Raw genomic sequence first — 24,206 nt, 5'->3', positions numbered from 1 at the left:
AACCCTGCCCGCGAGGGCTCACAGTCTACAGGGAATGGGTACCATGAGTCTTTACCGGTGTGGACACTTAATAGGGCGTAGCGTAGGCCGCCATAGTTAAAGAGCGGTATCCGCGCAGCCTGAGTGGCGAAGGTCAGCTAGGTTGTTAGTGCAGTGCACGTGCGATTACTTTGTGTCTGCCATGTTTATTGCTGTGGTGATCTTTGTAATAGCTGAGGCAACATACTGTTGGTGCACTCCAGCTAAATTTTCCTGTGTGTTAAAAAACCTTACTGTTTGCCATAATTACCCCGTTGACTTGTAATCCCTGCGTGTTAATAAAGCTTGGTCTGCAATCTTGTCTTGTGTACCATAATTGCATCCTGCACTGCGGTGATCTCTAGGCCACCACTACAATAGGTCCTCTTCAGAAAGCTGCCATCTAGTAAAGGCAGGATTTTTTGATACAAATAACCATGGTAAGAGAGTAGGCGTCTCAATGTCTAGCAGCCTATACATTCTATTTCGGGTGGAATATCCATTCCAAGGAAACTTAATTTTCATTTTTTTTTTGCTCACAGAATAAATGTTTTGTTGGAATTGAATATTTTATATAATTTGTTTTCATACTGACCTCAATCACGCCACCACTTTTAGTTGGAGAGCATATCCCACCAAAATAAGCTGCTCCGCTGCGGCTACTCTTAAAAGTGCGTCCTCTAAATGCAAAGAAGAGAGATTATTAGTAGGGATTATCTTACTGTTTATTTAATCAGAACCTTTAAAAGGAAAATTACTTAGAGAGGTGGAATTACATTTTCTTGTACTACAGGGTTGCAACTGTAGAAAATAATAAAACAGAGTAATACTCCATAATCTACTTTGGCAACAACACTGGTTCTAGTGATTGGCTGTAGTGATTGGCTGTATACTGTAGCTCTCTGTTGGTTATTTTCTACAGCTGGACAAGATCATGTAATCCAGAACAACCGGATATGGTATATGCTCAAAATGACATGATTTGTGGTGGAAATGGTTAATTACAGACATACCCCATTTTAAGTCAGTAGGATCTGTCTGGCATCACTGGAGTCAGTCATTTAATGTATCAGTCCCTGATATGAATTAAGTTTTTCTTTTACTAATATAAATCATTAAAATTGACCTCCTAACACCAAATCCAATACACAATTTCTCACATCTCAACATTTGAGAAAAAAAAAGAAAGTCCAATCTAGACAATATCGGGCCAATAAGGACATTGGCACTGCAGTGTATGTTGTTAGGAAATCCCAAATTCATAGGGATCTGAATCCCTAGAGAACCCCTCTAAAAAAAAAAGGGGAAAGAGTAGCTATATCAGTGGAGGACCTGGCATATTCTTGTATTACTTGGACACTGATTTCAATGACAACTGTGTAATGCTTCAATTTCCTCTGGTGGCGCTGTGTGAAAGAATAAGGTTTTCTGCCAGTTTAACCAAAATAAATTGAACAAGGTCCAGGTTGGGAAATTCTTAATGACTTATGAGGACTCGTTTAAAAGACGTTGACGACTACAACAAGGTGTAGGTGAACTGAAGATCTTAGGCGTACACAAGCCCAGGCTAAACTACTGTCAGTAAAGAATGTGGCTCTTACTCCAGCACTAGTCAGTTTAACATATCCCAGTGATGTGAATACAACAGTGGGGTAATGGCAGACGTAGACTGGATGACAGTGGCATGTTCAATGGATTATATAATAAGGTGCAGCTAACCCCATTAGACTCACGAGAAGAGGTGAGTGGCATCGCTATGCTCTGGTATCTCCGTGCTGCGATACTTCATGAAGTCGGCCAGTGTTTGCAGAGGGTCTTCACTAACTGCAACCTTATCTCCAGATGTCCAGGTTTCCATCGCAACCAGAACAATACTGGTGTTTAGCTGTTCCCTGAAAATCTAATTGGAGAACCATGAATTAGGAGCCATGAAGGGAAACTGTGGAGGTATATGGGATAAAGAGGTGAAGGAAACTGACATTCCAAGTATATAAAACCAGATCCGAGAGGTATAAAGAAGCCATGGATGGCTCTGAAATCATTATATATGAAAATATCTAGTATTGCCCAATGTCGCCCTTTAAGTGGAACCTGACGTCTGTCATGCACACTAAGATAGAGTGGCTGAGTGTATACACCCCAGTTCACTGTGCATGACTGAGGCGATCTGAACCCGGATCATACATGTATATGTGCTGGATCTTACAGACGTCAGAACTACCCTGTAGGTCAATGTCTGGCCCCGTAATGAGCGTTGAAAAATGACTAACCATATAATTTCCTTGAGGAAAGTGAATTTGTATAACATTTTGGCCAGGGAGTATTGCCTGGCCTTGAAGGTGACTATGATATCTAGTGGTATCCACAACAAGAAAGACATTTGCAAAAATTCCTGTGACAAGTGTGACAAGTGTGAACAAACCATGATTGTGTCTGAAGAAGAACTCAAGAGATGAGTAGACTTTGCTGAAGCCTGAAAAATGAATCTGAGTGGACAGCTTTGATCGGGTCTCTAAATTTTCCTTCTTTTCAGCTGACTACAATTGTAACTATATAGGATGGACAGAAACAAGAAAAACTACATTTTGGGTGGAAGGAATAATAAAAAGTATTGGAAAATTACAACCTATTGCATATTTGTTCTATTATTGTGTTAGCGAGCAGATAATGGACTGGTTATTTAACCACTAAGTTAAGAGAATAAAACGGTTAGTAAAAAACAAAACAATGAAGCTAAAGGCAGAGCAGCACACTAACACAAGCGCGTCGTACTCACAGAATCGGCTAGGTTCACCACCGATTTGGCATAACTACTTGAAAGACCCACAGATTGTCGGACCTGAAACTAAATAGGACAATGGTGTGAGATTTTTCTTTTTTACATTTTCAGTTTCCTCTCCAAAAATTCAAAGACATGGTATCATTCATTAGAAATAAACAGCATAGCCATATTACAAAGTATTCCCAGCTACAATGGAGAAGAAAATGTCCTCAAGTCATTCTCTTCTGACTCATTAACAATTCTAAACCAGTCATTTACAGTATTTTATTCACCGATTACTGAATATACTCCAGTAATAGTTTTGGTGTTGATTGACAACCCCTTTATGAATCATATAAATGGACATGTTAGTTATCACCCAACTTTCTTATTAAAAGGTATAACAAAATGGATAGATTTAATATGAAACATGAAAGAAGGCAACTTTATTTCCTACATTGTTAATTTCAGGTGAGAATGCTCTTCTTACCAATCTAACCATAGAGCTATGTTCGCCTTACACACATAAGCCAGCGACACCTACCAGACGCCAATCATTCACCACCATAAGCTCAATGTATTTGGTTTCAGATAAAGCAGAGTGCGCAGTTGGTCGGACCTAAAGATGTGAGACACAAATGAAAATATGAGATATGTGTTAAATACACTTCAAGTAAAGCTATAATCAGCTTATGACTTATTTTTTAATTCAGGTTTTTTTTTCAATAATTAATATTATCAAAATTGTACAAAAAAATTGGCAATATTTTTTTCACATCATGATTTTTATTTAAAAAAAATGTTAATCTGTAATTTTTCACCTTTTTTTGGGACACTCGAAACTTTTTAAACTTATACTTTTTTACCTTTCAGGAACAGTTTTCAGCAGGCTTCTTGCAAGGAGAGGGCCGATCACAATGCTTAATAAGACCTCTACTGTATACACAGGTGATAACACAGGATCCATCAATCACAACAGGTGATATCACTGTTCCCCCTGCGCCCTCTCTCCTCATAATGACCTTTGCACACGCTTATTAGAGGCTTCAATATAACCGTTAGGGGCAGAGTCTGTTCATTGTTACCAATGTACTTGTCATTCATTGACCCAACAGGAAGTTAAGTCTTAAAAAGCCTCAGTGGCCAATGAGAAAATTGTAAGGGTGCTCATTTTTATTTTTAATAACGAGATTGTGATTATGGGAAAAGAAAAATTGCAAAAAAATAAAAACAAAAAAAATACAATTAACACAAACAAATATTTAAAAAGTAGGTCATTTTCCCTTTAACTCTTCCCACCAAGTTAAATATTAAGTCCTCATTATACCAACCTGCCTTTTCCTCCGAATTTTTGAGCTTCTGGGAATTTCTTGAAGATGCATACAGCCTGTGGTAATTAAAAAGATGACAGATGAAAAATAGTAAAGAATCAGGGTCATCTGTTATCCACAGAAAGCAATCTGTAAATGCAAAAAGCAATGGAAAAGGTCAACATAGTCATTCACCTATGAATTTCTTTTATTTTTTATTTTTTTTAATAACCATGCATTACTTCAAAGAAACTACTCTAAGTGCTTAGTGAACAACAACCGATTTTATCGGAAGAGTGGTAGTTTTTACGGATAACACTGACACCCATGATATTCTATGAGACTGTGAATATGTCCGATTTTTTTCTTAGGATGGAATGGTCCGAGGAAAAGAAATCGGTGACATGTCCGATTTCGATCCAAATGTTGGAACAAAATTGCCGATCCAAGTCCATGAGTTAGTGAAAAAAAACATAGGACAGCACTCGGATGACATCAGAGTGCAGTCCGATTTTCACAGACTCACATGACAGAGAAGATGGAGAAGCATTGTGCTTACTTTCTCTCCACCTCCAAAAAGAACTGATTTCAGAGTCTGAAAAGAATAATCGGACCGTTTTTCTTGGATAGAAAGAAAAAGGTTGTGTGCAACGGAGAAGCATATCATGTTGAGCTGTTCTCTGCATTTCCTTCTTCCCACAAACAAAGTTGATTTTAATCAATCGATCTTGTAATAATAATAATTTCCACAATTGGATGTGTTAAAATAAAATGTTCCTGTGCTGAGATAATCTTATATATGCTGTGTAATGGCTGTGTCTGACCGTACTGTAATATCTTTATACTCTTCTGTCCTCCCCGGCCCAGGAGATGTGGTATGATCAGACCATGTGCCTGTACGGTCAGACACAGCCATTACACAGCACACAGCAGGGACACATATATAAAATTATCTCAGCACAGGAATATTTTTTTAAACAGATCCAATTGTGGAAATTATTCCGGTATTATTCCAAGATCGATTGATTAAAATCTACTTTGTTCAGGGGTAAAACGCTTTACGCATTGGCTCATCATCTTATTTCTTGTTGTGTGTTGGATGTTTGTATTGTTGTTTTTTCATTCCTATTTATTCTGCAGTTTTTAATATGTATGCATTGGTGTCTCCTTCATTGATGCTATTGCTTCATTACTTTCTTATTTTGTATTACATCAGTTTGGTATTAGAGTTGCTGTAGTTGAGGGTCTCATCCCGTATTTTACAGGTAGGATATATGGGTTACGCCTTTTGAACATATAAGCGCCATTTCACATTTGCGCTATTTTAACAGATTCGGGCTCCGTTACAAATACAGTACAGTTAATTTATTTACAGTGGAAGTGCGACATCGTGTGGACACAAGCGGGTACTGCATGACACACACACTCGCCATAGTAACGCGCTTCAAATGTAAATAAATGAACTGTACTACATTAGTGACGGATTCCGTTTGCATCAAAACAACGCAAGTGTGAAACTAGCCTAAGACATTATGTCTGTGTAGACATTATGTCTGTGTGGGTTTTTTTTCTTGTTTTGTATTTTTGATTCAAGCAATTACTTATATTTTTTGATGACCTGTTTGGTTGTATGTAGGTTTTTTTTTTATATGTAAATGTTTTTGTGTGCAGTAGTTGTCTTTGATTACATAATGCAGAACCCCGGATTGCGCTAACATCCATGCTCATCCTCAATCTTTCTACATAAAATTTTCAATAAATGAATTTTGTTGCAAATGTTATTTTACCTGTTTTTTTGCATTTCCTTGCCTTTTCAATCACATGTGGCCATGGAAGAGACTTCTGTAAAAAGAAACAAGACATCACCTACTGACAACTTAACTGCTTCATGACCTAGCGATTTTCCGTTTTTTGGGGTGGGGGGTTTCGGTTTTTCCTTCTCTCCTTCCAAGAGCCATAACTGTTTTTTATTTTTCGGTCAAATAGCCATATGAGGGATTGAGTTTTTTTGTCAGGAGGAGTTGTAATTTTAATCCACAAAGAAAAAGGAGAATCCAGCGCAGTTCCTCAAGATAAGTTAAAATCCAATTTATTGTAAACAACCGTTAAAAAAATTATTTGGTACACAGCAGATGTAAAGGTAACCACACAGTTACAACATGGGACAATTTTGTCCCATGTTGTAACTGTGTGGTTACCATTACATCTGCTGTTTACCGGATCATTTTTTAACAGATCTGCAAGGCAGTCCAACCTTTCCGTGCACAGGATCCTAACAGGAATCAGTGAACAGCTGATCGGTGAGCTGAATTTTCTTCTTCTTGTGATTGTAATTTTAGTGGCATCATTACTTCTGCCACATACTAGAAAATGGGGGTAAAATTAAAAAAAAAAAGTGCAAATCCGCAGTAAGTGTTGAAAAAAAAATTCAGCGCACCATGACAGACACAGTGGTCAGCTAATGACCCCTGGTTGTTATGAGAACCCATCAGCGCCCTGCAATGACGTCACGGGAGAGCCCATGTGAGTGGGGAACGGCGCACTCCACGCCAGCAGGTGTTAAATCCTGCTGGCAGAGATTGACAGCGGGATTTGACTGGTTAACAGCCACGGGCAGATGTCCGATCCACCAGCGAATGTTAAAGTCAAATGTTATGATCAGCAGGGAAAAATGCAGACTTGGCATGCGAACCTGCATCAAAGCAAGGGACAAGACCTATGACATACCAGTAAGACATAGGTCGTGAGGGGGTTAAAGCACCACTCCGGTGTTTTTTCTTTTCTTCATTTCACTACCAGAGCGATATCACCAGCCCTTCTCTTCTGCTTCTTCCGGCACCATCTGATCCTGTTCTACCATCTTGTGACATCAGCTCATGAACTGACCAGAAGTGAGAGCCAACGGTTACATGTTTTCAATGAGGGTCTATGAAAGCTTTTTTCTGGCTATCATAGACTTGCATTGAGAACTGACTTCCAGTCATCCCAACAAATACTGGACCGATTCAGTTAGTGACTACTAGCAGAAGGCGGCCGTAACGGTGCCGAGAACAGCAGAATATGGCTGCTACTATGTTTATTACTGGGGCAGGGAACATGCATTAGTAATACCACTCTGGCATTGAAATACATATAGATGAAAAAAAATGCTGTTGTGGTGTTTTAAAGCAAGCCTGTTGGCTCTCTCTGCAGCTTTGATAAATACTTCAATTCCCCATGATATAACAGTTGTGGAGCAACTGTGTAGCCAAAACTAGGTGTGGAACAATCAGAGGAACAGTATAATAGAAACACATCACCACTTCTGTATTTTAACCCATGGCATCTTGGCTTACAAATACTGAGGTAAAAATCTCACCAAATACTCAATGTGTAAACATGGCCTAAGTCTTCACAATCACTTCTGATGATGTCTAACAATAGCCCTCATTTTGGCTTTCCTGATACACCTAGGGGACTAAGGGAACATACAGTGGTTCAGTATTTGGTGAGTTTTTACCTCAGTATTTGTATTCAAAACCAGGAGTGGGTAATAAATACAGAAGTGGTGACATGTTTCTATGATACTTTCCCTCTGATTGTTCCACTCCTGGTTTTGGCTACAAATACTGAGGTAAAAAACTCACCAAATACTCAGTGTGCACGTGGCCTAATAGGATGCTGTCAGCATTAGGCCTCATTCACACGTCAGTATTTTTCCATCAGTATTTCAATGCCAAAACCAGGGACTGTCTCTAAGGCCCCCTTCACACGCACGTGTCTCAAGACGTACGTGCTAGGTCCGTGCCCGCATGTACCGGAGACACGGGCACACGTAAACCCATTAAAATCAATGAGTTTATGTGCACGCACGTGTGCAGCCATTGGCCCATGCCTCCGTGTGGAGCAGACGTGTGCCCGTGTGCTCCACACGGATGCATGTCCAATTTTCTCCGGCAGCACGGGTGTCACACGGCCCGCACCCGTATCACACGGATGTAGTGTGGATGCGGTCCCGTGTGACACGCGCCGGAGAAACACACGTGTCAGAGAGAATAAAAAAATCTTTACTCACCTTCTCCTGCCCTCCTGTCTCTTCGCGCTGCTGTCACTTGCTGCCGACCGCTGCTCATTATGCTCATTTAATATTCGCTTCACTGCGGCCGGAAGCAGCAGCAGCAGCGCGGAGTCGGCAGGACCGGAGACCAAAGATCAGCACCACGAACAGCGACGCCAGGGACAGGTGAGTAGAAAGTTCCTGTTCTCTGTGTGTTATCACGGATAACACACGGAGAACACACGTAGTGCCATAAACACGGCTCACGGAGGGGAAAACGTACCTTTGACACGTCCGTGAAACATGTGCATGATTTTCACGGACGTGTGAAGGAGGCCTAAAACACAGAACATATATCAATCTTTCAACCGGCCTTTTTCTCTGTAAGTTCTATTCCTGGCTTTGTCATAAGAAATACTCCTGAAACACTGATGCAAACGTTGTGATGTGTGAATGAGGCCTTATGTAGTGTGTTAGAAGAACACTCAAAACAGTCTATGTGCTAGTCCTGGAGTGAGACTAAAAAGAAAATATTAAAAATGGTTACTAAACAAAGAGAAAAGAACATAAAATGCTTTCTTATGTTAAAAAGATAAAAGATAAAAAAACTACATGTAAAGTTGCCTTCATACATCTGTGTGAGAGATCAAAGACAAACAGAAAGATTTTTTTCTTAGGCGTCATCCTAGTTGCTTCCATTTTTTTATCTTTCATTTTTATCTTTCATTTTTCCCAACTAAGGCTAAGTTCACATTTACGTTGTTTTGCATCAGTCACATGCGTTGCTTGACGCATGTGACTGATGCGTTGTACAACGGATGACAATGGTGACAAAGAAAAGAATTTCTTTGTCGGACTCTGTTGTGTGCGGGGGGCGGAGTTCGGGGGGGCGGAGCTGAGGACGTCAGTGCCGTGGTCTGCATGGCTGGGGACAGGTGAGTGAGTGTGTGTGTGTGTCTACATGCGTGTGTACATGCGGAGTGCGGGAGGGCGCGGAGCGCGAGGGGGCGGAGCTGAGCGGGGCCGTGGAGCTGAGGACGTCAGTGCCGCGGGGACTGCATGGCTGGGGACAAGTGAGTGTGTGTGTGAGTGTGTGTGAGTGTGTGTGAGTGTGTACACATGCGGAGTGCGGGAGGGGGCGGAGCCGAGCAGGGAAGTGTCGGCCTCCTTGCACACTGTATCCAGGGTAAATATCGGGTAACTAAAAGCAAAGCACTTTTTGCTTGGTTACCCGATTTTTATCTTGGTTACCAGCATACACCACTTAGCGCGGGCTCCCTGCACCCGTAACCACTGTAAATATCGGGTAACTAACCAAAGCGCATTGCTTGGTTACCCGATGTTTATCCTGGTTCCGGGGGCAGGGAGCCAGAGAGCGCATGCGCAGCGAAATCCTACGGATCGCGCTGCACAAAAAACGTTACAGGCTGCGTTGCTTCCGCCCGGCGGTCAGTTAAAAAACGACTGACCGCAGCGGATGCAACGCAGCATCATCAGTCACAATCCGTCACTAATAGAAGCCTATGGGGAAAAACAGGATTACTGCTAAATATTTTGCAGGATACCGTAATTCCTCAAGGCTACAGATTTTGACTGATACAAAACATGATACAAAACAACGGAAGTGTGAACTTAGCCTAAATAGGTGTGCTTGTTTATAAGCCAATAAAAAGACCCTATAAGGTCACATGTTTTTATTTAAAGGGGTATTCCCAACTCCAAGATCCTATCCCAATATTTATTTGGAATAATAATATTAGCAAATTAGAAATGTAGTATAGTTCTCCTGATATATTCATGTCTCTTACCTCATTTGCAGGGCATTCTATCTTAAGTGTCCATGGTTACAACCACTCATATAGTGACAGTAAGTTAGTTGCTTGTGGTCATGACTGTGGATACCGAAGCTGCAATGCCCTGCACATAAGGTAAGAGAAACAACCTATCAGGAGAACTTTGCTATATTTCTAATTAGATGCATTTGCTATTATTATTATTATTATTATTACACCTACTACATATTGGGATAGGATCTAGGAGATGAGAATACCCATTTAACTTGTTCACATTATTGGGACATGCATTAAAGTCCTGGGAAAGTGTCCGCCTGTATGCAGGGTACTCTGGAACAGAGTTGTAGCCCCAGCTGCTAACTATTTAAATGCCACTGTCAATTTCCACGATGCCATAACAGGGGACTAATGGGTTGCAATGACAGCTGGGGGTCTGCTGGTGATCCCTGTCACTGTCATCTCAGTCCTCCTGTGAAGCTGAGCCGTAGGAGACCAAATTTTTCAGCACATACTATTCATTGCACCATATATTCATTGCAGTATATACTGCAAGCTCAATTCTACTAAGATGACTAATGAATAGAATAAAAAAAACTTTTGAAAATAAAAAAATATAAACGTTCCAATCACCCCCCCACCTTTTTACTCTTTTAGAAATAAGAGTAAGAAAATTAACATTTTCAATATCACCGTGTTCGTAAGAGTCCGATCTAATAAATGATGAAAGTCATTAACCTGGTAAAGGGAAGGAAAATCAAATAATCAGAATTTCGCTTTTTTGGTTACCTCACTAGCCTATAAAATAAGCAATCAGACCATTGCATGTACACAAAATTGGTATCAGTGAAAATGTAAGCTCACCGGGCAAAAAACAAGACCTTACTCAACCGCATCAACAGAAAAATTAAAAGGTTAGCGGTCTCGGAAATCGGAGATGCAAAGCAAAAAAAAAATTGTTTTTCAATATTCTGATTTTTTTTTCATCACTTAAAAAAAATAAAAAAAAATTGCTGCATGTTTGGTATCACCATAATCAGACTATCTTGGATAATCATGTTTTCAGGTCATTTTTTACCGCACAATGAATGTCATAAAAACAAAACCCAAAAAACAATGATGGAATTATGGTAGATTTTTTTTCACGATTTCGCCCCACTTGGAATGTTTCCATGGTAACATGAATGGTTCCATTGAAGGATCCCTCTCCCCATCCAAAAGACGCCTTACGTCTATGTCATCAGAAGAAGGCAAGGAAAAAAACAAAAAGTGCAAAAAAAAAAATTTCCCTGGTTTTTAAAGGGTTAAGCAATGGATCCATGAGACACAGATGCAAAACGGGAGCAAATCGGAAACGTTCATACGGATGTTTAAATGCAGCCTAAATCATAATGCAGTCAGTAACGATCTACACTATAAATTCTCGCATTGCACTCTGACCAATGTTAGGCAATGAGGTTGAGCTGTTGGTCAGCTTTTCTCGCATCCAGATTCTGGATGCGAGAAAAGCGGCAGCATGCTGCGTTTTGCTGCTACCGCCGTATCACTCGCACCCATTCAAGTGAATGGATGCGAGAGATACATCGGACTGCACTCGGATGTTATCCCAGTGCAGTGCGATCTACGCACAGGCTGACAGTGGAGGAGATGGGAGGATTGACCCCTCCCTCTCCTCCGCAGTGCCCGCACACAGCTTCACAGCTGTGACCCGATCGCAAGATCGGGTTACAGTCGCATGACACCCGGCTCTCGCATCGGATGCCATACGCTCGTGTGAGTCCAGCCTTAAAGAGAACCTGCCATCATGATTATTCATGTTAAAAGAATGGCGCTGTTATACTGATCCAATAGATACTGTGAAGAAATCACATCCTGGTTGTTGTTTAACCAGTATTAGAAGCTTGTGTTTCCTAAGCTTTCAGTGCATTGTGGCGTGACTGTGGGAAAGGTCTTTGGCTCTGTCCTGGCCCCTCAATGACGAGCTGAGTTCTCAATCTGCGCATGCGCCATCACCTGTGGCTTTGACTGTGCCGGTACAAATTAAAAACAGGAGGAAGATACAGACACCAGAGGCAGCGGAGGAGCAAAGGCAGAGCTGAAGACCCTACCCACAGTCAAGCCCCAGTGCACCGAAAGCTTAGGAAAGGCAAACTTCTAATGATGGTTAAACAATCCGAATGCAGATTTCTACACAAAATATTATCTATTGAATCTGTATAACAGCGCCGTTATGGCCTTACCTTAACTTTACATGCATAATCCTGATGACAGATTCTCTTTAAGTGATCGTATTATTTGACCTATAGGGTGAACAGTGTAAAAATTAAAAATTAAAATGCCAGGGAAGCTGTTGATCACATTTTTGTAAAAAAAATAAATAAAATAAAAAAAAAAAGTATCATCTGCTGATTAAGAAACTGCTCCGTATTTTACTGTGCCAGGTGTATGTTGAGGGGTAAATACCATGATGGATGGATTGATTTTTTTACCTTGTTTTTTTGCCCTTGGGGGTATATTGTATAAGTGAATGTTCCATCTGAAAATGCTCCACTGTAAGAAAATAAAATAAGTTTATAAATGCCAAATCAGTAAAATACATAAAGATGACAATAATCAGGTCACATAATCCTATTACTACTAATACTTCATGAAATGGTTACTGTAATTGTATTAGTCCAATGATTTGACAGGCTGCAATATATTCATGGCAGTACAGGGGTTCACAAAGGTATACGGGGCCTCTAGTTATTGATCTGTCATTGATACAGATATTTCAGAGGTAACTTTATATATATATATATATATATATATATATATATATATATATATATATATATATAAAAGAAAAAATTAGATCAGGTGGGCAGAAACCAAAATACTTTATATATATATGGTAACAAAAATTTAGGTTACATCATTCTTAAATACTCTGTGGGTTACATAGAACATCATATAACACTTTTATAACATACTAGTTGTAGTACCCGGTATTGCCTGGGATAGTAACTAAGTCTCTTGCTCTCTCTGTGTCTCTCTCCCACTCTCCCTCTCTGCCACTCTGTCTCTCCCACTCCCTTTCTCTCTCCCACGCTCCCCCCTCTTTCCCTCTCTCCCTCTCTCTGTCTCTCTCCCAATCTCCCTCTCTCCCACTCTGTCTCTCCCACTCGCTTTCTCTCTCACACGCTCCCACTCTTTCCCTCACTCCCTCTCTCTCTCTGTCTCTCTCCCACTCTCTCTCTCTCCCACTCTGTCTCTCCCAGTCTCTTTCTCTCTCCCACGCTCTCACTCTTTCCCTCTCTCCCTCTCTCTTTCTGTCTCTCTCCCACTCTCCCTTTCTCCCACTCTGTCTCTCCCACTCGCTTTCTCTCTCCCACGCACGCTCCCACTCTTTCCCTCTCTCCCTCTCTCTGTCTCTCTCCCACTCTCTCTCTCTCCCACTCTGTCTCTCTCACTCGCTTTCTCTCTCCCACGCTCCCACTCTTTCCCTCTCTCCCTCTCTCTCTCTGTCTCGCTCCCACTCTCTCTCTGTCTCTCTCCCACTCTCTCTCCCACTCTGTCTCTCCTACTCGCTTTCTCTCTCCCACGCTCCCACTCTTTCTCTCTTTCCCTCTCTCTGTCTCTCTCCCACTCTCTCTCCCACTCGCTTTCTCTCTCCCTCTGTCTCTCTCCCACTCTGTCTCTCCCACTCGCTTTCTCTCTCACACGCTCCCACTCTTTCCCTCTCTCCCTCTCTCTCTGTCTCTCTCCCACTCTCTCTCTGTGCCACTCTGTCTCTCCCACTCGCTTTCTCTCTCCTTCTCTCCCACTCTTTCCCTCTCTCCCTCTCTCTCTCCCTCTCTCTCACACGCTCCCACTCTTTCCCTCTCCCCCTCTCTCTCCTTCTCTCCCACTCTTTCCCTCTCTCCCACTCTCTTTAGGCTATAGGCCACCTGATGAATATCTAGGTTAACTGTCAAAACAGCCAATATATTACCTCACACATCCATACAATAAGCGGTTTTTTTTTTTGCGAATAACTGTAAAGAGCGGGGTTAAAAATTCCCCTCAAAACATGACGTTCCCTGAGTCAAATGGGGCGTCTGTGCAAAATTTTGTGATTGTAAATGTGATGGTGCGGATTCCTTTAACACACACACACACACACACACACACACACACACACACACACACACACATACAAATGCACTCAGCTTTCTATATTAGATATGCTAAAACAAAAAAAATTCTATTGCCGTTTGTGCAGAGAAATCATCAATGATGTGGAGCGGTCCCTGGAAAGTGGGGGGCCCTTGAATGCTGGAGAATAAAGGCGGAATGGAAACCCAACAACAGCCCGGTTCCCATTTAGTAGTTTGCTATGGAGTTCCCGCTGACTTACATATAGCACTGGTTACAGAGTTCTGCCCACAGTACTTATTTGGATTACTTAAACTGTCCCCTTCATCTTGGTAGCTGCAACCCTGAGGTCCTAATATCGTAGAGAATATTAAACAATGACGTCCGCAGTCACATTTTCTTCCTAATCCCAGCTCTGTACAGTCAACATCAACAGCTGAGATTTCAGCACTTAGTGAACCAAGAGCTTCACAGTAACATCCTGCTCTGTTCTCACACCCCCACACGCCTCCTGCTGTCACCAAATGGTCCTGAAGACACAAGTCACATCACAGGAAATAAATACTTATGTGTACAGAAAACAAGCCAATGCTACACTCACCTGAGTCCATAACAGGTGGAGATTGCCACCCATGATTCTTCGTACCCGCGCACATGGCCCTTGTAGTAACAATGATCACCAGCTTCACCGGGAGTCTGGAAAACAAAAGCATACACCATAAAAACTAAATGACATTCCACAGATGAGGACATGGAATGGATATTAACACTTTTTATTTCATTCGAGAGAGAGAGGGAGATCCGTCGCTGTCCGTTATTTCAACGTACACAAAAAGCGTTACTGTGGACATCATCTCCGTCCGACGGACAAGCATTTTTCGACGGATCCGTTGAACGACGGATGAAATGTGAGGCTGTCACAATCCGTCGCTAATACAAGTCAATGAGAAAAAAAATGAAATCAGTCGCCGGATCCGTTTTTTTAAAAATTTGACGGATTGTCACTGATGGCAAAAAACTGATGTGTGAAAGGGGCCTTAATGAATCGGGAGTGTCTGACTCCAGCACGCTCCCTCATTAACATAGATCAGCATGAATAATGACAGTCTTGATGAATCCGAGCCATTATACATATTGTTTCCTCCTTTTTTTCTAAAACAAAAATCCAAACAACCTAAAGAGCCAGGTACAACACTCCAGGAGCTAGACTTTTAGGCAGGGATTAAAGGGAATCGGTCACCAGGTATTTTCCACCTAATCTGAGAGCAGAATAATGCAGGGGCAGAGATCCTGATTCCAGTGACGTGTCACTTACTGGGCTGATTAGTGTAGTTTTGATAAAATCACTGTTTAATCAGCAGTCAATTATCATTAGAGGGCTACTTGACCTCCTGCCAGGTAATCCAGCATATTCATGAGCTCTGTATAACTGCTAGATCTGCAGCAGAAAAACGTTTATTTTATCAAAATGGCAGCAAACAGCTCTGTAAGGCCCGTTTCACACGTCAGTGAAAAACACAGACGTTTTCACTGGCGTGTAAAACACGCACATGTCCTTGCGTGTGCCGTGAATCACGGCACACGTGGGTTGTCTAAGTGCAATCCAGGCTCCGTTCTCCGTGGCACGTGATTGCACTTAGAAATCAACTTCCCTGTCCCCGCTCCCGCTCTCCATGGTGCTGATCGCTCCCGCGGTGCAGCATCCGGCCGGCGCTGACCCCTGCAGCAGCTGCTTCCGGGTCGGCTGTGTTGTGCATCATTAATATGCGCGACAGTAATGAGCTGGCTCAGAAGCAGCAGGGAGAACGGGCTGCAGAGAGCGTCGCTGAAGCCGGGTGAGTAAAAATGTTTATTATTTTAAATGCATGTTTTTTTCTGGCACGTGTTTCACGGACCACACCACTGCGTGGTCCGTGGGACATCAGTGATGCCAGAAAAAAATGGACATGTCTCCGTGCGGCAATCACGCACACGCGGGTACGCCGCACGGAGACACGTGCAGTGAAAAATCACTGACGTGTGAGCAGACCCATTCATTAGAATGTGTCTGCGTATGTCAGTGATTCTGGTACGTTTAAAAAAAAGCACAAACGTACCAGAATCACTGATGTGTGAAAGGGGCCTTAGGTACACATCGCTGGATTCTGGGTCTCTGTCTCTACATTATTCTGCTCTCAGATGTGGGAGGTAAAAGCCTGGTGACACATTCCCTTTAAAGTAGCTGTCAGGTATTGCCTTAAAATTGTAAAACATACAGGTGTATATGTTTATATGTAAGTGAGTATTTTCCTCATTGCTTGCTTAATGGCTGTTTTCTTTGCTCAGCTCCATTCTATGATTTATCACTACAGTGCAACTTCAATAATTAAGGCTGGGTTCACATAAAGATATGCAAAATCAACATTTATTCATCCAGATAAAAATGACGTTTTTCATCAGTTTCCAGTTCCGTTTTCTATGTCCTTGTGCCATCCGTATGTCCATTTTATCCATCCATATCAGACACGTTTTTTACGGAGATTTTCACAAACTTCGCTGACTCATGGGTTCTGTTCAGACTACAGATATGGAGACTCCGCCTGATAACTCCTCTGGTGTCTGATCTATGCAGGCAGACTCAGGATCAACCTGCTGAGTGCTAATTCAAAGGCAGGCTAGCAGGAGTTAATCTCTGCTAGGCTGCTTGTTAGGTTCCTTTGATCACCTGCTGTGGAGGAGCCAATCACATCTGCTCCCCTCCTATATATGCTGGCTGGATCCTTCTACCTATTCCAGCTATAGTTTATCTTAGTCTGGATTACCATCTCACCAAAGCAGCTATCTGGTGTGATACTTGTTGCTGTGTGCAGTTGTGATATTAAACCTTGTTGCCTTTTGTTGCTACCCTACTGCTTTTGTTTTTCTCCTGAGTCTCTCTTTGTCTAGTCCTGTGTATGTGCAGTGTGTCAAAGTTTTGGTTTTCCATTGTCTGTCCTTAACTGTTTACCATCTCGCTCCTGCCCTGTCCCTTTCTCGTGGGAGTGGGTATTAAAGTAGTATTTCTCAATAGTATAGAAAGGCACAGGACTCCGGTGTCTCCACCATTAGGAGTAATCTAAAGGTGAGGGATAGCCTAGGGTCCTCTAGCGTAAGGGACAGCTTGGCCCCTGTCCCTCACTATCCAGAAGTAACATCATGACATAAATAGTAAAGATCAAAAATGGTTTCATATGTCAACATTTGTAATAGATTGATGAAAAATGCATGACATATGAAATGTAGCACAGCATCTTTAGGCGGGCTTTGCACGTTGCAACATCGGTAACAATGTGTTACCGATGCTGCAGCGATAGTCCCGCCCCCGTCGCACGTTCGATATATAGTGAAAGCTGCCGTAGCGATTATTATCGCTACGGCAGCTTTACACGCTTTACAAGCTTTATACCTGCCGTGCGACGTCCCTCTGGCCGGCGACCCGCCTCCTTCCTTAGGGGGCGGGTCGTGCGGCGTCACAGTGACGTCACACGGCAGGCGGCCAATTGAAGTGGAGGGGCGGAGATGAGCAGGATGTAAACATCCCGCCCACCTCCGTCCTTCTCATTGCAGCCGGGAGGCAGGTAAGGTAAGTTCCTCGCTCCTGCGGCTTCACACACAGCGATGTGTGCTGCCGCAGGAGCGAGGAACTACATCGTACCTGTCGCTCCCCCGGCATTATGGAAATGTCGGAGGCTGCAGCGATGATACGATGACGACGATTTTGCGCTCGTTCATCGTATCATCTAGGATTTACACACTACGACATCGCAAGTGACGCCGGATGTGCGTCACTTTCGATTTGACCCCACCGACATCGCACCTGCGATGTCGTAGTGTGCAAAGCCCGCCTTATTTTGCTCACATATTGAGTCTCATCCAGAATACAGATCAAAGTAGACAATGCTGCAATTTTTACACGTGGCCCATGGGTCTGAGTGTAACAACATTCATGTGTGACAACATTCATGTGAACTATCACATTGACTTGGATTGGTCCTTGTGCTGTCTGTATGCTGCCTATTTTGCAGCTAGACATAACACGGACATTTAATACGCTCATTGGAACAAGCTCTTACAAGGAGTCTGAGACACATCCCTTGCCTCACTATTGGTGAAAGGCGAGAAAGAAAAAGGTTCACATACAGCAATTAACTTCAAAATAAAGGGCAAATATAGTATCATGCCTGTGACATGCATGGCTGGTACCGCACTACTCAATGTGGACATCGTCCTGCACCTCCCAGTGTCAGATCATCTGATGAGCTGCCCCTTGCAACACATTGAGCTCTGCTACATTCTACTGTGGCTGAAGAGTCTCCACCCGGCTGTAGTGAGGTGTAGCTAGACTCTGCAGGAGTTCAATCAACAGTCCTCTTTAAAGGGAACCTGTCACCACTTTTTGGCCTATAAGCTGCAGCCACCACCACCGGGCTCTTATATACTGCATGCTAACATGCTGTATATAAGAGCCCAGGCCGCTGTGAGAACATAAAAAACACTTTATAATACTTAACTAACGGTCGCACTGTGGTGGATGAGGGCCTAATGGGCATCTTCATTGTCCGGTGCCGGAGCCGCATCTTTTGACCATCTTCGTCCTCCATCTTCTGCAGCCGTGGTGCATGACGCGTCCGACATCATCCACACTTGCTGGTATTCAGGTCCTGAGCAGGCACACTTTGATCTGCTCTGAGGTGGGCAGATCAAAGTATTGTAGTGCGCCTGCGCAGGACTGGCGAGTGTGTATGATGTAGCCGCATCATGCACCCAGGCTTCAGAAAGAGGATGAAGATGACCGAAAGAGGAGGCGCCGGCACCAGACAACGGAGACACCCATATGGCCAACCGCGCGACCGTTAGGTAAGTATTATAAAGTGTTTTTTATGTTCTCACAGCAGCCTGGGCTGTTATATACAGCATGTTAGAATGCTATATATAAGAGCCCGGTGGTGGTGGCCACAGCTTATGCGCCAAACACGTGGTGACAGGTTCCATTTAACTGATGCTGTTTTGGCCTATCTGCTGTCAGCAGTGGGTTTATCAGGCAGCTCCTCTCTGCACACTCTGCCTGATCTTATGTTTTGGTCAGTTCACATCTGGTGCTCTGTCTGCTACCGTGTTTCCCCGAACATAAGACACTGTCTTATATTTTTTTTTTGCCCCTCAAAATATGCTAGGGCTTATTGTGAGGGAAACACAGTTGGGGGTAAGTTTACCTCTCTCAATGCAGATCCCCCTTCCCAGGAGAGTCATCTGCGTGGCTCCCAGATCCTCCTACAATCTTCGGCAGGCGCTCCAAGCAGGTATGCTGCACGCTGTCCTCCCCTGCTTCTGGCTGACAGACACAGACACACACAGACACACACAGACACACACAGACACACACACACACACACACACACACACACTGGGAGGGATTAGAAGCACTGAAAACATCAGAGAAAGTAGCGGTTGAGGAGAGGGAGCAGAAGGCAGTGTGTCCAATGGTGCCTGGTACTTTGGAAACTGTGTTTAACTTATGTGCCAACTGTCTCGCATGTAAACTTGTGCTGGAAGATCTGTGCAAGTAGTTCAGTAAAAGACTTGTTTAAGAACTGTTGGCCTCTGTGTCTGTCTTCACTGCAGACTGGTTCTGGTTTGCCAGAAGCAACGGTAATGAGTGGGTGGTAAAAAAGGCACCAAACAAGTCCACGCACCCAGCGAGGACCACAATGCCCCTGTGGGATGCTGGGGCAAAACTGTGCCTCACCCGTGACCACTGCAACTGGCGCCGCCCTCACACCTGTGCCCTTTATTATTCGCACACCTGCCCTGACCCTGTGGTTCTCTGCCGCAGACCTGGAAACTGCCCTGAAAGTTGTACCTGGTGACTACCTGCCGCTCAACCTATCCTCACCATCAAAGGCTCTAGTGAGTACAGGGTAGTCAGTTAAGCTACTCCAGGGTATGCCCAGCCTGTGGAGCAGTAGGCCCACACCCACCAGGGTTACATACAAAAATGTAAACAGAAACATCTTTCACACAGCGCATTTAGCTTGAAGGTTCATCACGTTTTACTTCTATATTGGTCAAGCGTGACAGTTCCAGTGTTCAAGAATTGGTACACAACCATAGTGCTTCATATACAATGATGTTATCTGAAAAGAACCTGGGCTCCTTCATTTCAACTTATATGCCAAAATAACATGACCACCCCTATAGTTTGGTGATACCTGTTAAAGGGCTATTCTCATCTAGCCTTGTATAGCCAAGAAGAATGGAACAACTGCTTTTAGTTGTCAGCCACCAGCAAAACAGCTGGTCATTGGTGTATTACACTGTACACAGGAGATCAAAATTAGAGAGTTGATAAACATTTGAAGGTTTTTTGTAAGAGGTACACCATGCCATTAGAACAGTGCTTTACAAAAGATCCAAAGTTCATCAACATAAAACCTTTATTTTGCCGAAATTGTGATGATCATAATTAGAGAAGAGCAATGACTGTAGCACACAGAAAGATTATAACTAAATTTTTTGAAGGTTTGCTTTGAATGACCACATCTGTGGCCACAGGACAACACTAGTCTCACACTGCTCTGGTGTGATTTTGGTCCACTCTTCTTCCAGTCTCTTCCACAGTTCTTATTGTGGTTTTCTTGGCCATAACTTAGTCACCAAGGATTTTCCAGAGGTTTTCTATTGGGTCTAGTTCAGGACTCTGGGCTGGCCATGTCATCGTTGCAATGTTTTCCGTTTCAAGGAACTGCTTAATCCATGAAAGCTCATGGCTGATTGAGTGATGAACACAAGTAAGGAACCACGTGCTGTTGAAGAAGGTTCTGATACACACTTGCATTCACTCTGCCATGTAGCTGCATGAAAGGTCCAACTCCCGCTACAGAAAACATTCCCCAAACCATGACACTTCCTCCACCATCTTTCACTGACTTCTTAACACACTTTGGGTTTAGTCTTTCAGTCTTTCCCAGTTTGTTGACGAACATAATGTTTCCCATCAGACCCAAATAAATTAAACTTGCTTTCATCACTAAAATGAACTGTGAACCACTTCTCCTCTGTCCACACAACATGCTCCTCACCAAATGTGTCTAGCTTTTTGATTCTTTGTGCTAATGAGAGGTTTGGTCACTGCAGAGTAGACATTCAGTTCAAATGCTCTTAAACATCGTGAAACTATATGATGAGAAAGATCCTTACCCTGTTCAGTGCTGAACTGGCGAGCAATTCAAGCTGTAGTGTAAAAACAATTACCCATGGAGATTCTCAATATTATCCTGTCCTCTCTTGCATTTGTCTTTCGAGGGCGACGAGCCTTCTGGGGGACTGGAAATAGTTTGTGATGTTGTAAAGATGCAATATTCTTGAAATCACAGACTTGGACAGACCAACTTCTATTGATATGGTTGATAGGGTCACCCCTTCGGCCTTCATGTGGACAACCTGCTGCTGGAGGGTTTCAGTCATTTTGGTACGGCACACCATTTTTGCAAAGTCACTGCAAACTGGAAAGTTAGGCTGCCAGTTAAATAGGGTTTGTCAGATAATTAAGGAAATTAGCAGCAGGTGCCAGATTAAAGGGAACCTGTCAGGTCAAAAAAGCGTTCTGACCTACAAGTAGGAGCCTCTGTGAGCTGCTTACCCCTTCCTACCCATCCCTGTGTTGTTATATTGTGTAATATCAAATTTAGCAGCTCACACAGGATCCTGCTTGTAGGTCAGAACACTTTTTTTGACCTGACAGGTTCCCTTTAACATATAGATATACTCACATAGGACAACGCAATGACCTTAACATTTAGGAAATTGTGTGTTGTTTTCTAATTTTGATCTCCAGTATATATGGAAGGCCCGAAGAAAAGAATGGGGTAAAAAGAAACAGCGACGCAGAGGTTATTGGTAAAATGCAGTCATCAAATATACCCTTTCCCCTGTTACTCTCATTTACTGACTACGTGTCCTTGATGGTAGTACTTAGCATTTTGTTATATAATGGATCCAACTGTTTAAGTGGAGCAGAAATAATGATAAAACAATATCTGGGTCTCTCTCCACCTCCCAGAGAACATGGCCTGAGGTAAAATGAACCTTTATTTATTAGTCCTGCCTGAGATGAAAGCGGATGTGCAGAATACAAAACTGTAGAGTGGCACGGAGTGAGCGCCGATTCTCTACGTGACCCATTTATCTTCTGTGGAAATGACTGAATACCAGAAAATGTCCTGTGTTATGTTCAGAGTTTAGATTTTATTCTACGGCTCATGGTTTTATCAGGGATAACAGGAGGTGAACATTGAACGACTTTTCTCTCAGAAGAAAAAAAAAATTACTTGTCCTCCTGTAAAAAGCCTTAATGTAGTCAGCCATTTCTCAACAATCTTGGTACAGATACCAAGTGACAACCAATAATGGCAGCTATTACAATATCTATAGAGGGAAGAGAGGGTCATTATTCAGCTTTCAGTGGGATGGTCATCTACCCTAGTACGAACAGTGCCTTGAAAAAGTATTCATACCCCATGAACTTTTCCATTACACCTACAAATTTTAATTTATTGGGATTTTATGTAATACTAGCTGTACTACCCGGCTTCGCCTGGGTTAATAACGGCTGTTAACAAAATAGAATGTATTAACATTCCCGGGATAGAATGTATAAATAGAATATATTAACGCCCGGGATAGTAACTGTCTCTCTGTTTTTCTCCCATTCTCTGTCTGTCTCCCCCTCTGTATATATCTCTCTGTCTCTCTCTATCTTTGTCTGTCTGTCTCTTTCCCTGTCTCTCTATCTTTGGCTGTCTGTCTCTTTCCCTGTCTGTCTCTGTCTCTTTCTCCGTCTTTCTCAATCTCTTTCCTTGTCTGTCTATCTATCTGTCACTTTCCCTGTCTGTCTCTTTCCTTCCCTTTCTCTGTCTGTCTCTTTCCCTGTCAGTCTGTCTCTTTGTCTGTCTCTTACCCTGTCTATGTCTGTTTCTTACCCTGTCTGTGTCTGCCTCTTTCCCTGTCTGTGTCTGTCTCTTAACATGTCTCTCTCTTTCCCTCTCTTTCCCTGTCTGACTCTTTCCCTGTCAGTCTGTCTCTTTGTCTGTGTCTGCCTCTTTCCCTGTCTGTGTCTGTCTCTTTCCCTGGCTGCATTGTGACACGCCAACATTCCATATAAGGGCGTTGCTGCGCATTCTTCTGAAGTTCTGGCTGCACTGTGGCTCCCAGCTCCCTTCGCTTTAATGGAGGCAGGTTTTTTGGTGAATAACTGTAAAGAGCGGGCTTAAAATTTCCCCTCAAAACATAGCCTATGACACTCTCGGGGTCCAGAAGTGTGAGTGTGCAAAATTTGGGGCTGTAGCTGCGACGGTGCGGATGCCAATCCCGGATATACACACACACACACACACACACACAAACACACATACACACATTCAGCTTTATATATTAGATACCAACAGAAAGTAACAAGTATTTGTGAAGTATAAATGAAATGATACATGGTTTTCTAAATATATTAATAATATAAATTTGTGATGTGTTTTTGTATTCAGCCCCTGAGTCAATACTTTGTAGGGCCACCTTACGCTGAAATTACTGCTAGTCTATTGGGGAATGTCTCTACCATTTTTGCACATCTAAACGCTCAAATTTGTGCCCATTCTTTTCTGCAAACTAGCTCTAGCGCAGTGATATTAGATAGAGGCATCTGTGAAGAGCAATTTTCAAGTCTTGTCACAGATTCTCAATGGGAGTCAGGTCTGGAATTTGACTTGGCCATTTACACATGTTGTAGCTCTGGCAGTATGTTTAGGGTCTTGCTGGAAGGTGAACCTATGCCCCAGTCTCAATTCTTTTGCAGCATCAAATGTTTTTCCTCCAGAATTGCCCTGTATTTAACTCCATCCATCTTCCCATCAACTCTGACCAGCTTCCCTGTACCTGCCAAAGAAAAGCATGCCCACAGTATAATGTTGCCACCACCATGTTTGACTGTGGGGTTGGTGTTTTCAGAGTGATATGCATTGTTAGTTTTTTACCACCACACAGCGTTTTGCATAAAGCCCAAAAAGTTCTACTGTGGTCTGAGTTCCTCTCTTTATGCAATATGTGGGAATGGATGGATATATATAAAACACATCTTGCTATGATATAAGGAATTATGTTTATATATT

The 24,206-nt window shown here is 42.7% G+C and overlaps 1 protein-coding gene across 2 annotated transcripts in view; it reads right to left on the bottom strand.

Moving 5' to 3' along the window:
- ADAM11 (ADAM metallopeptidase domain 11) overlaps positions 1–24,206 on the bottom strand; it is a 148,543-nt gene that overhangs the window by 57,776 nt on the left and 66,561 nt on the right. Inside the window, exons 5-12 of one of the 2 annotated variants that reach the window (XM_075350250.1) lie at positions 14,633–14,727; positions 12,405–12,465; positions 5,877–5,931; positions 4,111–4,166; positions 3,324–3,398; positions 2,795–2,863; positions 1,752–1,918; positions 614–698 (exon numbers count right to left, since the gene is read on the bottom strand). In XM_075350250.1, the coding sequence (XP_075206365.1) occupies positions 614–698; positions 1,752–1,918; positions 2,795–2,863; positions 3,324–3,398; positions 4,111–4,166; positions 5,877–5,931; positions 12,405–12,465; positions 14,633–14,727 (663 nt within the window). Of the gene's footprint in view, positions 1–613; positions 699–1,751; positions 1,919–2,794; positions 2,864–3,323; positions 3,399–4,110; positions 4,171–5,876; positions 5,932–12,404; positions 12,466–14,632; positions 14,728–24,206 lie in introns of those variants that run through there. The other variant, XM_075350251.1, reaches the window with a different exon arrangement.

The sequence above is a fragment of the Anomaloglossus baeobatrachus genome, chromosome 5 (assembly GCF_048569485.1).
Source record: "Anomaloglossus baeobatrachus isolate aAnoBae1 chromosome 5, aAnoBae1.hap1, whole genome shotgun sequence".
Lineage (NCBI taxonomy): Eukaryota > Metazoa > Chordata > Amphibia > Anura > Aromobatidae > Anomaloglossus > Anomaloglossus baeobatrachus.
This window is presented reverse-complemented; position numbering and strand designations above follow the sequence as displayed.